Source organism: Falco peregrinus, chromosome 4, assembly GCF_023634155.1.
Source record: "Falco peregrinus isolate bFalPer1 chromosome 4, bFalPer1.pri, whole genome shotgun sequence".
In the NCBI taxonomy this organism is placed as follows: Eukaryota; Metazoa; Chordata; class Aves; order Falconiformes; family Falconidae; genus Falco; species Falco peregrinus.
In genome coordinates this window covers 114001246-114017959 of record NC_073724.1, presented here as the reverse complement: position 1 = coordinate 114017959, position 16714 = coordinate 114001246, and the positions used below count along the sequence as shown (strand labels likewise).

General features: G+C 40.4%; 1 protein-coding gene across 23 annotated transcripts in view; it reads left to right on the top strand.

Annotated features, from left to right (window-relative positions):
* Positions 1 to 16714, top strand: part of DLG2 (discs large MAGUK scaffold protein 2) — a 1040329-nt gene that overhangs the window by 983182 nt on the left and 40433 nt on the right. For all 23 annotated transcript variants that reach the window (XM_055801296.1, XM_055801300.1, XM_055801304.1 and 20 more), the window contains 2 exons: positions 951 to 1127; positions 13632 to 13707. In XM_055801296.1, coding sequence (XP_055657271.1) covers positions 951 to 1127; positions 13632 to 13707 — 253 coding nt within the window. The remainder of the gene's footprint in view (positions 1 to 950; positions 1128 to 13631; positions 13708 to 16714) is intronic.

The following is a 16714-nucleotide window of genomic DNA, read 5'->3' as shown; positions in this document are numbered from 1 at the left end:
CGTAGCTTGGTAATACAGAGCTCAGGGCAGGCTGGAGATCTTTCCCAGGATCTAGATTGAATAGTTAGGCAGTAAGTTTATACTGAATTATGCCCAGCCACAGTTTGATAGCCAGGCACCTTAAAATCTCGGTTTGTGCTTATGGAGTCCCTAGATTTGTATATACAACCTATATTATTACATACGTCCTATACATAGGACTTCTTTGTGTAGGCATACCCAAGGTAGAGGTCTGCTTCAGACTGGTGGAAAACATCTTCAACACCAAAGGATATAGCTGGGTCTGCTTGATCAGGTGCTGCACTGCTGGATGTGGGCCATGAAAGCAGGGGTGCTGTGTGTACCCTGAGTGCATTTGGAGGGGTGTATGTCAGGCATGCTGCTCTGGTCAGGCCGTCTTTCAGTTTAGTTTCAGATTTCAGTAATCCAATGTGTTCAACCTAACACAGCTCCAGGACATGAACCAGAGCACTGTGAGCAGGAATAATGAAAGGATTCTCTCTGAAAGCTCAGTTCTGGTCTGAACTAGATGCTAAGAAGAGAGGTGCCTCCATTCACCTAAAGAACTGCATTACCCTGAGCATGGGTTGGGTCCCTTGTCCTTAGTCCTCCCAATGCACGTGTGTCTGCAGACCCGAGTGTGAGAACAAGACACCTCAACAGCCACAAACTGCTACTGGCAGCGTGGCAAGAGGGGCTTCTGGCTACCAGGTTTGTTGACTGGATACTCTGATTGTTCTTTATGAAGTCAAACAGTAATTACCATACTTTACTGTTCTGTTTCTCTTAAAAAAGAAGAGGATTCTCTAAAGATTAACTTCACAGTGGAAAGTTTTCCTCTGAGAAAGACCTTTCCCTTTGGAAAGGAGCAAGGGTTAGCTGCAACATCAAATACACTAAAATGTTCAGAAGTAAATCACCCACCTTCATATCTTAATTTCCTTTTACAGAGCCATGTTTGACTATGACAAGAGCAAAGACAGTGGCCTCCCGAGCCAAGGACTCAGTTTTAAGTATGGAGACATCCTTCACGTCATCAACGCCTCGGACGATGAATGGTGGCAGGCGAGGAGGGTCACTCTGGAGGGAGACAGTGAGGAGATGGGAGTTATACCCAGCAAAAGGAGGTGAGTGCTCATCCTTTCTACTTCCTTGGCCACGATATTAAAATATTTCATTTTATTCTGAAGACAGGGCTCATCAATCTACTGAAAAAATGGGGGCAGTAGAGGAAAATCCCATAGTTGTTATTGGAAGAGTTGGAAGATAGGATTTTTGCTGTGAGATTTAAAGACCTCAGGCTGTTTAACTGTACTGAAAAGAAACTCTGACGGTCACCCAATTATACTGTATTAGCAACTTCACAAAGAAGGGGTGGGGAGGGAGAGAGAGCACTGTCTACTAAAAAGCTTTGGCAGAAAAAGGAGTAACCAGAACGCGAGTCTGGGAATTAGCTCTGAATTTGAAGTAGCGCACATGTTTTAACGTCAGGGCGATTACCCATTGCATCAAACTGCTAAGGGATGTAATGAATGTCTTGACATTTTCAAATCAAGACTGTATGTCTTTCTTTTGAAAGTGTAATAGAATTAAACTTCTCAGCCTGTGTGCTGTAAAAAAAAAAAAAAAAAAAAAATTATGTAATGGTCCTCTGTGACTTCAAAATCTGTTAATTTAATCTCTGCCTCCTGGAAACTGATGGATAATAAATATCACAGAAAATTTTCATATAACGTAAATGAAGGAATTTTTGTCCATTCTCCAAGCTAAATCTGAATCATTGTTTAGCTGTGATGGATTCATGCTGACTGACGGAGAGAGAACTGACATCTGCATCTCTCTCATTGTTTATTCACTCTGTCTAGGTGCTTTGGTAAAATTGGCCACCAGTCTCTGATAGTATCCCTACTACCACACAAATCAGTATGACTTTCTGCTCTATTGATAGTTGCTATAGAAAGGTCAAGAACTGAAAAGGTAGGAGGAAAATGAAATCTGTCAAACCACATTATATTTCTCCTTTGCAGCAATGCTCCCATACTGCATATAAACTCTCTATTCCTAGCTATTTCACTTTAGCATTAATATAAAAATTATCATGCCCTTTTTTTGTAGTGCAGAAGTGGGGCATCTGATGCTCTACAGAGCACCTGCTGCTGTTTCAAGAGAGTTGGTCCAGGTGTTAATAGAACTTACAGTAATCCTTGTTCTAAATCATGTAAAAGTAAACTGAAAGGCCATCAAATACCTTGTTGACATAAGCCCCACAAGGACCTTATTTTCTTTAACCACGACCGTGTTTGAATAGCAAGCACACCAGGATTTTCAGCAAAAAGCAATTTTGGAGTTGATTAATAGAAATAAAAACTACATTGTAACTTTTAAGATGGGGAAAATGTGCTCATTAAATAGATTTAGTCTCCAGATATTGAAAAAGGAACACTTGCCTGCTATTAACCGCTACAGTAAATACTGTTGTGATGACATGATTGGATCACACATGGGAAAAATGTCTGTTCAGCTGTTACTGAGGGAAGTATGCACACAAAGTTCACTGACAGTGTGATGCTTACTATGAAAAGCTACAAAAAGCTGCCATGCATAATAAAACAACTACAGGGGATAAAAGGGCAAAGCAAGGCAACTGATTAAGATGTATCTTCTGTAAGGCAGAGAGGACGTAAGTGCCTAAAGCTTATTGGGTTACCAGCACACTGATGTTTTCAAGGACAAAAGATAAAGGCTCTCTAATCAAGGTCAGACGTATGATACAGCCTAGGAAAAAGGTGTGGCTTAAAAAACACTGGGAGAAAAAAAGGGGGGGGAAATGAAAATAGATTGGTTAGATTCTAAAAATAAGAGTCTTGAATTTGAAAAGATGCTCTCCACTTGTCATCCCGATTCTTCAGTAGCGAATCTGAGAGGTCTGGAAAAATCAATGGCATCTGATTTTCTGTCTGCGTTAATGTAATGATGTGATACACCTGAGCTGGGCTGGGGGGAGGTTGCTAGTATTTCATAAAAGGTTGCAGTTGTACAAGGTTATTTTTTCCAATGCACTGAAAAGTGAGTATTATTTCCTTTCTGTGGATTCTGGATGATCCCTCAGAGCCAGGGAGACTGATGTGCTTTTGCCATCATCTTCTGTGGTCATTTACACCACCCAAGGGGAAGATGAGCAATCAATGCATACAGAGAATAGCGCTCATCATACTTGCCTGAACGTACTAATTCAGGGTTGAATTTCCTCTGCAGGTGTGGGCTATTGACCGTGAGAGGCTTGATATAAAACAGAGTAGTCCTGGGATTCATTTGACCAAATGTAGGCAACTATGGCATGGAAATCTTCAGTTAAGCTGTTTACTCCAGGATGCTGTATCTCTTATGGTTTATACGTGACTATTTCTATAGGCATTGCATTATATATAATATGGCATATGTCATACCTAGCAGTAAATTATGCCTTGTGATAGCACAGGAGAAAAAGGAGCATCTGCAGCCGTTTGTTGGGCTGTGACTTGTCCTGCAAGCCCAACTTCCTATGATGTTGTAGGTTGAAGAGGTTTTATATTTGTCTTGTACCTTTCAATCCCTCATTTATTTCTGTTACTTTTCTTTAGGGTTTTTTGAGGGGTTGGTTTGGTGGGGTTTGTTTTTGGGGTTGGTGGGGTTTCCTTTTGGTGTTGCACTTGGACTCATTCTGCCTATGTACGCATGCAGGAATACTGCCCCATGGGACTGTAACATTTTTTGTGCTTTGGGTCAGGCAGAAGCTACACAGATCCAGGGATTATTAGTGCTAGGGTGAGTCTTTTAGCTGTTGCTTTACTACTTGATCTCCTGTCCAGCAACAGCTAATATGCAATTCCTACATTTTTCACAAGTGAAACCATTATCAAATAGCTCTGAAAGCCAGTGACTGCTTTGATTTTATTTTGGTGTGTATATATATATGTATACAAATACATGTATATATGTATATATACACACAAAGCCATAACAAGTACATTATATTACTTCTTTAAGGTGCTGTGTAATGGTAACTGCTGTCCAAGTGTTTAGGTTTCTATGGTTTTTACATCTTTTTATAGGAGAGCCCTTCACACAGTGACATTTTAGCATGAGCTAAGAGAAATTTTGAAAGATAAATCAAGACTTCATACTCTGTTTCTCCCCTATGAGATATGTGTTATACCAGAAGAAATCATAATTTATAATTACAGGGGAGCTGCCATTCATTATTCTCTCCAGGATGTTTGATACATTACCAGATTTTACCTCTTAGTGATTCAGTGGAGTCTGAAAGCTATTTTTCATTAGATTTCAGTGCTGCTGCCAGTGTGTGGACTTGTTGCCTGGTTGATTATTAATTGTAAAGTCAGGCTTTAAGAGGGAGTTTTGGAGGGTAGCACTGCAGCTAGGGGACGGTTATGAATGAGGCAGCATGAAGAAATGAGGGTGGCCTGTATTTCTCCCCTGATCTGCACAAGGACCAAATCTCATGAACTGGTGAGCCGGTGACCTCAGTGGGGATTAACAAAAACTAAATGCTGAGTATCCTGCAGTGCTAAAACACCATTGTAGCCCTTTCTACACCTGAAAACAATGTTTTGTCCATTTGTCAGTATCTATTTATTGCCTCATTGGAGCTGTTCTTGACCATGGGACTGAGTAGCCAGCTGGGTAGAAAACAAATATAATGCTATGAAGGTGTGATATGGTAATATATTGATGCTGGGAACAGTGGGACTTCAACATAAGAGGCTGCAAACCCCTTCAGTTGTGGTTTGACAGTAAGTAATTCATTATAGTATGAATGAATTAATATTGAAGGCCAAATTTCTCTTGGTTCCACATCTGCCAAAAAGATTCATCCAATGTCTAAGGTGAGAGCAGGGCAGAGTTACACCGGGCAGGTTCTCCAGGGTGAGGGGACATAACTACCAGTCCTGTACCAATGCCTCAGGCAGCCTGTGATACTGTTTGGGCACTATGTTTACACATGCGAACTGCTCCCCGATTTTCAAAAATCACTATTTTACACTATAATGACCAACAGAATTAGATTTATAATATATTTTTGTTACATTTAGACATATAGATGTATAGATCTAGATTAGAGGTTCCATGTATGCTGGGCTTTTGATCACAATAATTTTTATTTGCCTTATTGTCCTTCCTATGGTCCAGATAAACAAAACAAATTCAGCTTCCCATAAAGGGCAGCAGCAAGCTGAGCTGCCTATATCTAAGATTCCCTCTCCATGGAAAAACATTAGTTAAAGTGAATCAACAAAAAGCATGAAACCAATGTGCATGTTACAAGTGTATTAAATTCCCAGACAGATGTTCTAATTCAGTAGTAAAGAGATTTTAATTTGCTGTAGCATTGATTTTACACCTCCAGTTCTTTTCACTTTTTCTCCGCTGAGTCTCTGTACGCAGAAAATCTCCTACCTTGCAAGCCCCACACGACAGCAACCTTCCACTTCTTGATGAATGTCAAGCTTCAGTATTTTCTGACATGTGTACGACTGCTTGACTTGGGTTTGTGGCTCTGAAAGTAAGTTAGGCTGCGATTTCACACATATTGCCCCAGAATGGCTGAGTGTAACTTCTCACCGCTTTTACTACTGCTCCCACTGTAGCGTGGATACAGCCTGTATGCTGTAGTAGAGGATTTGGTCCTAATGGAATATTTAATGTATTTATACATTTTTATATATAGATGTGTGTGTGTGTGTGCATGTATGTATGTATGTATGTATATACACATATATATATATTTATATATTTGTTATAAAACCACTAAAATATTTATAATAATCTTCCTGTTGTCTTTAAGATGTGCAGCCACAAAACTGCTCTCAAACTGGACATCATTCTAAGATACCCATTTTCCACTAGTTTAAATGCATCTAACTACAAAGTGTTGTGCAACTTATATCTGTTAATACCAGCTAAAGGTGTATGATGGTACCAGCCTGATCCTTGTGTTCTCAAACAGACAACATTCTCCCCACAAATACATGTAACCACTCTCTCCTTTCAGAGCAAAATGGGGGGGAAAGTACATGAAAAACAATGTTTCACAAACATTTAAGGACAAGGAACTGAAGGTTTTCCCAGCACAGAAGTCCCTGTGGGGAAAAAGCCAACTTGAATTTGTTATTCTGCTCAGCTTGGTAGAAGGGCAAGTTTATCCACTCGAGTTTTATTTTTAACGGTTTCCTATAAACTGTCTACCTTTCTAAACATTCCTTAATACTTTAATCCTTAGATGAAAACTTTTTAAGGTGGGATAATCATGTAAGCTTTGTCTAAAATAAGTTCCCTGACTATACTTCCTAATCTCATTGGCAAAAATAAATATGGAATAAAATTGATATGTATGTGTACATATGTATTTTATGAGAATTCAATTCCTAATGGCATTAGGTCTACTCTTCTCATAAAATATTGACCAGGTGCTGAGCTGCTCCCTATAATCAAGTCACTGAAAGTGGATTGCTGAATGAGAGTACATTCTCTCCTCCTGAAAAATACATGTTCTGTTGCAAAAATACCACTTCAGGAATGCTCAAAAATAGTTTTGGGAATGGGAATCTAAGCTCAGAGCTCACACGAACAACACTAAGCAGTGCAGAGGATGAAAGCAATAAAAAACCATGGACCAAGTCCACATATTTGGACCATAAATAATAATACATCGTTTCACTTCTTTCACTTGATGGGCAGGCAAAACAAATATAATGTGGATGACCTGGAAATGGTGAAGCAAGAAAAGAAGAAACATGTTAATACAGATGTGAAATATAGCAGGGTCTTTCTAATATCTATTTCACATTGTATTCTTCTATACTTACTACAGTTCTCATGCTGGATTTGGAAATAACTCATTCTGCAGAACACTTTTGTGCCAAATCTGTGCAGATTAGATGACTGTGGCCATTTCATTTGATTCTCGATACCAGTTTGCAATGTACGTATGTATTCTACGTCAGTGATGAATGCTGTTGTTGAAGATTAAAGCGTGTCTCACTTGGTGTTTTATATCTCAGCTGTGAAGACTGATTAGGGCTTTTAGAAAGGCACTGACAAAATTCCCAGTGGTCCATTAACCCCCAGCAATGGAAGATCATGGTTCATGTCTGGCCAAGTTATGCTTGATTTCTTCTTGTTTGCAGTGCACAAGAAGAACTGAAAATCTCATTTTGAAAAATCTCAAAGGCCCATTTTCAACAGCTGCGCATGCACAGAAACACAAAAGCAGATAGACATCACACTGCAGTGAGAGTTGCATCCCAGTAGTAAGTTCCTCAGGAGAGGAGTAGGAAGAGAACAGCATCCAAACAAACTGAAGCCTTGAACTGGCTAGTGAGGACACGCTGGAGTGTGAGGTGTATTTTCAATGTACCTCTCCACCTCTTTAGCTTTACTTGGGAAGAAGAGAATGAATCCTGACCATTTTTTGAAAAAAGGGCCATGAGGTGTCTACTCCCAAGCAAGGTTTCCAGAGAAAACAAGTATACAGGGTATGCTCCAGCTGTCCCAGATCTCAGATGGTCTTAGACCATTTCCCTGTATGCAGCAGTGTTTCTGCAGGGAGTCATTTCCCTGTACACAGCAGTGTTTCTGCAGGGAGTCACACTTTTGGAGAGCAGGTGGAAAGCCGGAGGTGAAACCCCCACCAGTTGGTGCTAGTTTCCACATAGGGCTCAGAGCTTTTCATCTCCAAACTCACATCTGCATGCTGGATGCAGGTGTCTTTGAACATTTCTTGAAATCTCATCGAGTTCAGTGACCCCCAGGCACTTTTGAAAATGGGACTTGAGCCATTAAGTACTTTTGGAAATTGTATTTGCGCTTTCCTTATCCCTTAGGTTAGCTCTGTCGAGCAGATAGATAATTAGAAACGGGCACGGGAGCGATGTGTACATCAGCAAGCCAGTGTTGCAATCTGGGCCTCTGCAAATTTGGCAGATAGGAATCCTCCCCCTTCACTTCATTTTCTTTGCACAACTCCGCATAATCTTGCTTTTGCAGGAGCGGTGAAAGAAAAATGGATACAGTTTGAAGTGAAATATTTCTTCTTTTAAAGACAATTTCCTCAGCTGATTGATCAAATTGTTGTCCAAGGGATGGTAGGTTTGCTGTCAACTAAAGCAATGTAAGGAACTGACACTCATGCATGCCATTTAGGCGTTCACGATGTCAGCTGCTGCAAAAAAACCCTTTTGTGCCTAAACTCCCTTTTTCTTGGGGAAAAAAAGGAGTCAGGTGTATTTTTCCATAAATATGGTGATTACACAGACCCAAAGGCTCAAAAAGAGTGCTAAAAGTGCTTGAATGGGTGTTCTTTTAAAAAATATATTTGCTAAGAGCTGCATCAATGATGCTAAAAGAACTGCTATTCAAGACTTTCTCTCTTCATCATTTCAGTTCCCTTTTTAGCTCTGCCTATGGCAAAAGTGTCTCAGTAGCTCAGATGAGAAATTGTGGGAACGCCTTAGTTCACCGCATTCATGCACTCTGACCACCTCGGCAAAGACTAAATCTTTGGAAAGTCAAGCTACATTCTAACAGAGTTCTCCAGAGCATGTAAAACCAAGGCTCTTCAGGCATTCAGACATTGCATTGAGTCCTTCAGGAAAAAGAGAATATATTCCTGACACCAGGGCAAGACATGCCACGTTTTAAGTCCCAGACCCAAGACACAAAGGCAGTAGAGCACCGGAGCTGATGTACTTTAGGAGCATATTTGAAAGTGGGCAAAACCATTTATTCTGCCCCAGCATTTTTTCCAACAGCTAACCCATTTCGTTGACACTTCGGGCAGCAACAGTAATATAATCACCCTGAGACACATGAAATTTCACCTTGGAAGTTTACAGTTCAGCTAAATTATAAGTAACCGAGAGCAGTTTTATTGTGGAAGGTGTCAGGAAAATTGCAACAGGGGGCAACACTGCGTGCTATCCTTAATACAGTACCAGGTTATGAAACATTTGTAATATTCAGCAGGCATGCTGAGCATGTATGAATGTTGTCGGTATGTTTGCCTGGAGGATTAATGGCACTTAATGACATTATTTATATACTTCTCAAAGTGGTGCAGAATGTTTCTGCAGCTCCTCATCTGTCTGCTATGCCTGTAGAAAGCAGCGATGCCTCCGTGGCTGCTAATGCAATTATGGTGAATTTCATAAATAAGATTCACTCTTCAGGGTTAATTTCCAAATTTCTTTATGCACTGAAAAAGAAATGAAGTTAAAAGCAGATGTTTCAGGAAGTTAGACATAACTGGAATGAGTTTAAATGTTAACATAGATTAATAAGTAGAATACTGTGTTCATTTGAGCTAATTATTTTCTCAGAAGGCATCTGTCCTGTTTAGGCAATTACACAGCCTCAAGTCTTAATTTCTTACCGGTACTACCAAGGGACTCTATCTGCTCATTTAAGTTTGAGACTGTTCATGTGTTTTTAATAACACAGATTTAATTTGAAAGCTTCATTTGAGCTGTTTCCATGTGAATATTCCACACTTACAGAAAAATGCATTTATTTTAAATTTAAACTGTAACTATAGTAACCAACATTCACTGTGTTTCAGTAGGAAATATATAAGCCCACTCAGACAGAAAGAAACGTGTTAATTATCATTCTATCAAAAGACTAGAGTTTGCATTTTAAAAAATAATTATCTGAAACTACGTATTCTTACTATCTAGACTTAGAAACCAAGAGTTTTACAGGAATGCATTCTACTGTCATTTGTGGGAAACTGTGAAAGTTCAGAAAAGGCTCATACGTGGACAACTTTGGAGGATATAATAAACCTCACTTTTTTCCTAGCTATTTATTGTCTAATAAAAGTACAATATCGAGCTCTTATAAGCTAGCTTTGCAGGACTCAACTTAGATTTCCTAGAGCAATTCTTAACCTTAGACAAATAGAGTTACTGTTTCAATTATACATAGATGATTGGATTTTCTTGCTTGGGCCCATAGATGATAGATTCTGTAGATGATTTTGCAAAGGTAGTAAATGTCACTTTTCCAGTAACAACCATATTAGTCAAAGTGAGTAGGGACATGAGTAGCTTCATAGAATTATAAAATCATAGAATGATTTGGGTTGGAAGGGACCTTAAAGACCGGGGGCAACCCATATTAAATTTCTGAGGGAACTGGGGGTGTTTAGCCTGGAGAGGAGGAGGCTCAGGGGGGACCTTCTCGCTCTCTACAGCTGCCTGACAGGGGCTGTGGGCAGGTGGGGGTCGGTCTCTTCTCCCAGTAACAAGCGACAGGACAAGAGGAAACAGCCTCAAGTTGTACCAGAGGAGGGTTAGATTGGATAGTAGGAAAAGTTTCTTCACTGAAAAAGTTGCCAAGCATTGGAACAGGCTGACCAGGGAGGTGGAATCACCATCCCAGGAGGTATTTCAAAAACACATAGATTCAGTGCTTAGGGACATGGTTTAGTGATGGACTTGGCAGTCGTGGGTTAATGGTTGGACTTGATGATCCTACTTTTCAAACCCAAATGATTCTATGATTCTAAAGACCATCCAGTCCCAATCCCCCTGCCATAGGCAGGGACCTTCCACCAGCCCAGGTTGCTCCCAGCCCCGTCCAGCCTGGCCTTGAGCCCTGCCAGGGATGGGGCACCCACAGCTGCTCTGGGCAGCCTGGGCCAGTGTCTTGTCACACTCACAGGGAAGAATTTCCTCCTAATAGCTAATCTAAATCTCCCCTCTTTCAGTATAAAGCCATTCCCTCTTGTCCTGTCACTGCCTGCCCTTGTAAAAAGCCCCTCTCCAGCGTCTTTGTCAGCCCTGTTAGGCACTGGCAGCTGCTATAAGGTCTCCTCCTCTTCTCCAGGCTGAACAATGCCAACTCTCCCAGCCTGTCTCCAGAGGAGAGGTGCTCCAGCCTTCTGATCATCTTTGCGGCCTTCCTCTAGACCTTCTCTAACAGGTCCATGTCTTCCCTGTACTGGGGGCCCCAGAGCTGAGCGCAGCACTGCAGGTGGGGTCTCACCAGAGCAGATCAGAGGCAGAGAATCACCTCCCTTGACCTGCTGCCCACGCTGCTTTTGATGCAGCCCAGGATTTGGTTGGCTTTCTGGTCTGCAAGCGCACATTGCTGGGTCATGTTGAGCTTCTCATCCACCAACACCCCCAAGTCCTTCTCCTCAGGGCTGCGCTTAGTCCTTTCTCTGTCCGGCCTGTGTCTGTACTTGGGATCACCCTGACCCACATGAAGGACCTTGCACTCGGCCTCGCTGAACTTCATGAGGTTTGCATAGGCCCGCCTCTAAAGCCTGTCAAGGTCCCTCTAGATGGCATCCTTTCCCTCCAGCATGTTGACCATACCACACAGCTTCATGTTGTCAGAAAACTTGCTGAGGGTGCACTTGATCACACTGTCCATGTTGCTGGCAAAGATGTTAAACAGCACTGGTACCAATAGCAACCCCTGAGGAAGATAGTCATCACTGATCTCTACTTGGACATCAAGTTGACCGCTGTTGACCGCAACACTTTGAGTGTGACCATCCAGCCAATTCTTTACCCACCAAGTGGTCCATCTGGCAAATCCATTTTACTGAAGCTGTGGATATCAGGTTCGAGTAACATCTGAGTCTTTTCATTAGAGCTTTTCAACTTTCTTTAAATCTATGAATACCAGAACTGTACAGACTAAGCCAAATTTTGGGTCATACCACACAGCAGTTTGGGCTCAGGTCCCAGCAGGTGAGCTCACAGGGGCTGCGTGCTCTTGTTTTTCAGACCAGGACTGAGCTTTCAAAGCAAATACAATTTTTGCCCTCTCTTTCTGCACTTTGGTTCATCTTTTGGGTGAACATGTACTAGATTTGTTTGTATTAAACTGTTCTCGAAGATGAGCTCACCCAATGCACCCACCTGCTAATGGATGGTCAGTTCATGGAGCTAGACTAGGACTAGCCCAAAATAAAAATCCTGAAATGTTTGTGTCCTCTCCTATTTGGTTACATTATTTGGTAGTGTGAACCTGCCACACCTTTTTTGCAGAGCTAACCCGTTAGCAATGTTGTCTTCACTGAAATGAGTCAGAAAAACAAATTCTTTGCATTCTAACTGCTTGCAGATGTTTGTGGAGGGCATGGTTTAAATAAGACCAATCACCCAATTCACAGCGTTTTACAGTGGCTGAAAATAGCTTTTCTGCCCACAGCATTTATATATCTCCTCAGAAATGCTCTCTGGCCAAACTATGTAGTTTTAAGTAATCAAAGCCTCAAGAAAGTTTCTGTGCACTTGAACATTGTAACAAATAGCATACCTCCATCTTTCAGAAGATAATTTTGAATTATTTTTTTTTTTTAGGTTAGATTGGGTTTTTAAAAGAAGAAAAACTTTCAGTGATAACATTTTCAAAATTACTTAAGTTGAGCTGAGGTCAAGACCATCAAAAATCTGTGGCATTGTAAAGTCAGTATTGTAGAACCTAAGATTTAAACAGCGATCATGTGCAAAGGGCTCTGCAAAGAATGTGTCTGGAGAATGTTGGTTTATGGGTTTGAAGCAATTTGAGAAACTTAAAATACCTAACACATTTGTTAAGGATTGCCCAATAACACATTGGCCCCTGGAAAGCTTTCAGGTACCTCCCTCAAACTCAGGTTAGTAAGAAATTCTCTGGGGTTTTTTGAGATTCAAGGCAAAGGTTGCTCTGAAGCATAAGGGAAAGGAGCTTCCACTTCCCCTCGTCCTGTCTGCTCCAGTCAGACAAGCTTCTGGATCCGCACAGTCAGCTGATTAGCACCTTGAAAACATTACAGTCTATTCCCTTCTATTACTCGGTTAGTTTTCTGATGCAGGGAGGCAGCAATGAGGGGCACTGCTGGGGGCAAAGGGAAGTGAAGCAATGCAGGGGGAAGGAACAAGACTCTCCTTTCCAACAACTACAATTTCTTACACCTTCTCAACCCGCCAGGTGTAGCTTCACCCTTTTTACTTTGCACTGGCCATGAACTTAGACAGTTCACTGCTGTTTGTCACATGCTGTTTCGTAAGCTATTTTAAGTTAATTTTTAGGGTATTTTAAAGGTATTTTTGAAGTTCATTGGTCTGAAAATACAGATGTGTTTTTTTAAAAAAATATATATTCAGAAATTGTAGATTCACTTTACCTTATTTGCATGATCTAAAATTTACTCCATCGTAAAGTGCACATCTGAAAGCAGTGAGGTGAACAGCTTATTCTCTCCGTCCTTGTTTCATTCCTCTGACCACAGAAGAACTTTAAATGTTGCCTGATTTTTTGACAGCTTAAATTAGACAGGGTCTTTAATGAGCTTTTATCACACTCCCATGTGCGTTGGGAGGCAGTGCCGTTCTGCTGGTATAGGACAGCCAAGACTCCTTGAATACATACAGTCCTGTGTTTGCCACGAAACTGCTGCTTGGCTGGGGAAGTGACCTTATGTCTCTCTCTTTCCGACTTATTAATTTGCTTTAAATGCTCACTGTATGTATAGTAAGCCACTAATGGCCTTGGGAGATCAGATATCAAATGTATTGTACAAAACACTGCTACAATCAACATGTGTTTCTTTATTTGTGTTTTCTTTTCCCCAGAGTTGAAAGGAAGGAGCGTGCGCGTTTGAAGACAGTGAAATTCAACGCAAAACCTGGTGTAATTGATGCAAAAGGGGTAGGTAAATAGTGAAATCTTTTGAAATTGCACTTTGTAATTGTTTCATATGTTTCAGGGTCGAGAAAATTTTAGCAACATAAGGAATATTTAGATTGTTGCAACCAAGACCTGGAGTACAGTGAAATACAGACAGGAGTATAGTATGATACAATCTTCAAAATAATTAAATATTCTTTCTATAATAATACTGACTGACATTGCCTCCTAATTGGAAGGTACTAGGAAAATAAAGAACATTGTGACAGCTGTGATTTTAGTTAAGGAGTGGATAGGGAAGAAAAGACTTTAAAAACCGATGCAGATTGATAATTGTTTAATGAAATAGGGCAACAAGTGTAAATTCCCTGGCTTCACAAGCTGTTACATCTCAAACAAAAGATTGAAACTTGAAGAGTCCTGGATGCAAAAATTAGGTTTCGGATGTTCTGCTTTGACAGTTGTGACAGACATTGAACACAGGTGTGTTTCACAGCAGGCACGACAGGTCAGCCAACACAACACATGCAAGTTCCCTTCCACCGGTGCTACCTCCCACTCTGCAGCATCACTTCATCATGCTCAACAGCCAACAGTTCTCACTAGCCTGATGTCTAATTCCCTGTACGTTGCCATCTGGCTGGTGAGAGTTATAGCATGAGAAATGTCCACAGTTCTGGCTGTTGAGGTGTATTTTCCTGCTGAAGGGTAGCTTGTATTTATAGCAGTAGTGAACGCTTGACTTTGCGTTCACAGGAATTTATTTTTTACAACAGTCCAGTTGGCACGCATGGGATTTACAGCTGAGGGTTTCTGTGAGCAAACCAAGAGACAGAGCTTCAGCAACCATCAGCAAAAAGTCCTGTTTGGCCACAGAAAACACAGGGCAGGGCCAAAACTGGGTGATGAGAGGACACAGTCGTAGGTAGGTGCTAGCAAGGGGCAAAACCAAGTGGTTCAGCAGGTCCCTTCCAGACTGGCTGTTTCTGCGGTCCTCTGCCTCATCTGTAATTCTCATTCTTAATCTCTTCTGCTTCAGTTTCCCTCTGTAATGGGAAGAATTATTATTCTATTGTTCCCATAATAATTATTCCATAGTTCCAGTTTATTTTGTCTTTCACTCAAATTAGCAGGGTAAGAAGTTCCTCTTGCTATGGACAAACATTTTCTAGTGTAGTGGGTCCCAAACCACTACCTGCCAGCAAAACAGTATTCCAGACTTGCAAATACTTCCCTGTTACTGCCCTACAGAACAGTACCTGAGTTCAGTGCAAATGCAGAATAATTGCACAGACTGAACCCAGTTTTCCAGATTTATAAGGTACGAGGAATCAAGAGTTCAGGCTCTGCACGTTATTTACACATGCAGATAGCTTGGTATAAAATATGTTAAAAAATGTATAAAATATGGTACAAAATATGTTACAAAAATTGTGAAAGGATGTATTCATCTCATTGCATTTCTTCAGGAGTCAGAATTCCATTTTTCATTTTGAAATGACCACTCTCTGCAAACCCATAAATTAATGTCGCCATTTATTTGGAGAGACAATAAGCTTTATATTGCCAATGAAATCACTTGTTAAATGTCTATTTCCTGTATATAATCAAAGCCTCAGGGAAATAATTCATTCATATAACTAATGGCCCTTATTCAAGTGAGTCTGTCAAGAATTTAATTACCTCTTGATTCCCCAAATTGTTTTTCTATTTTTGTCATCAGTGCAACATTAATCTCACAGCCATTCATGTCAATGTTTGTTTCAGTGTTTAGGAAATTGCGTAATTACAGACCAAGAACACTGTACCCTTTTGAAAGCACACTTTCTATTGTTAGTATTTGCTAAAATTTGCTTTTGTGTATTAAAAAAAAATATTTAAAAAGCCTACAATTTCAAGGCTTTCTGGGAAAAGATAATGCATGCTTGTGTTTGGAAGAGCATAAAGGGAAGAAGTGTTCACTGTTAAATTAAGGATCAACATGTGAAATGAGGTGTTTGAGCACACATGTATGTATGTGCTTTCTAGGGACTGGCATTTCCATTTAGTCTTTCAGTGTTCAAAAAGAAGTGGTGTAAGCTGTCTAACAGCGTATGCTTTAGGGTTTTTTATCTGGAAGAAATTCAGTCCAGATAAACAGGGCTGCAGTAGGCCTAAAGAACTCTTTTGTTTTGAAATCAAGCTAAAATTCAGATAGCAAAGGGCTTATATGTGTCTGTTGCACCTTTATGCCCATACGTTCATGACCATGTGGACAAGCAGTACTGTCTTAATTTACCCTAAAGATTAAATTGGGAGAATAGCTTTTCGTGGGCTAAATTTGGCCAGATGTGCATGGAAGATTTTTTTTTAAACAAAATTAACTGAATGCAGAGAATCGAGTTTTTTTGCACAAGTAAAAGGGTTATCCTGTTGCAATTTTACCAGAATCATCTTGCTGGCCTCAACCTTTCTTCCCCTTTAGAAGCAATGTTTAAGAGCGGATAACCCACAGCAAAGGTTTCATGCATTAGTGCAAAAATTTCTTTGAGCTAAACTAAGATTTTAAAACATGAACTGTCTAGTTATTCTACAAGTTCTTAAAGTTTTATGCATTTATACCTCATTTTTAATCTCAAATCTGGAGATGAGGTACAAAGAAAGTATTACAGATGGTGTGACATCTGTAGCTGATCAGCTTCTTGTGTCTGAAAAGGTGTTTAAGAACACACTCAGCATTGCTAAGACAAACAGTTGACAAACCTGTTAGCAGGGATAGCCAAAGGATAATATTTTCAAAGGCCCGAAAGTTTCTCTTTTTCAAGCCAAACTTGGGTGCATTACCTCATCTAGAAAATTAGTTCAACTTTTTTTTTTTTTGTAAATGTGATTTAGAATATTTATATCACTTGTAATTAGTTTCATTGGACTCCTCCAATCCATGGCTTGTGAAATTAAAGTCTACAAAATCAGGATGGATACAAAACTAGGGAATGTGACTCACAATTAGGGAACTCCAGCGATATCTTCTGGTCTCAGGTTTAAATCA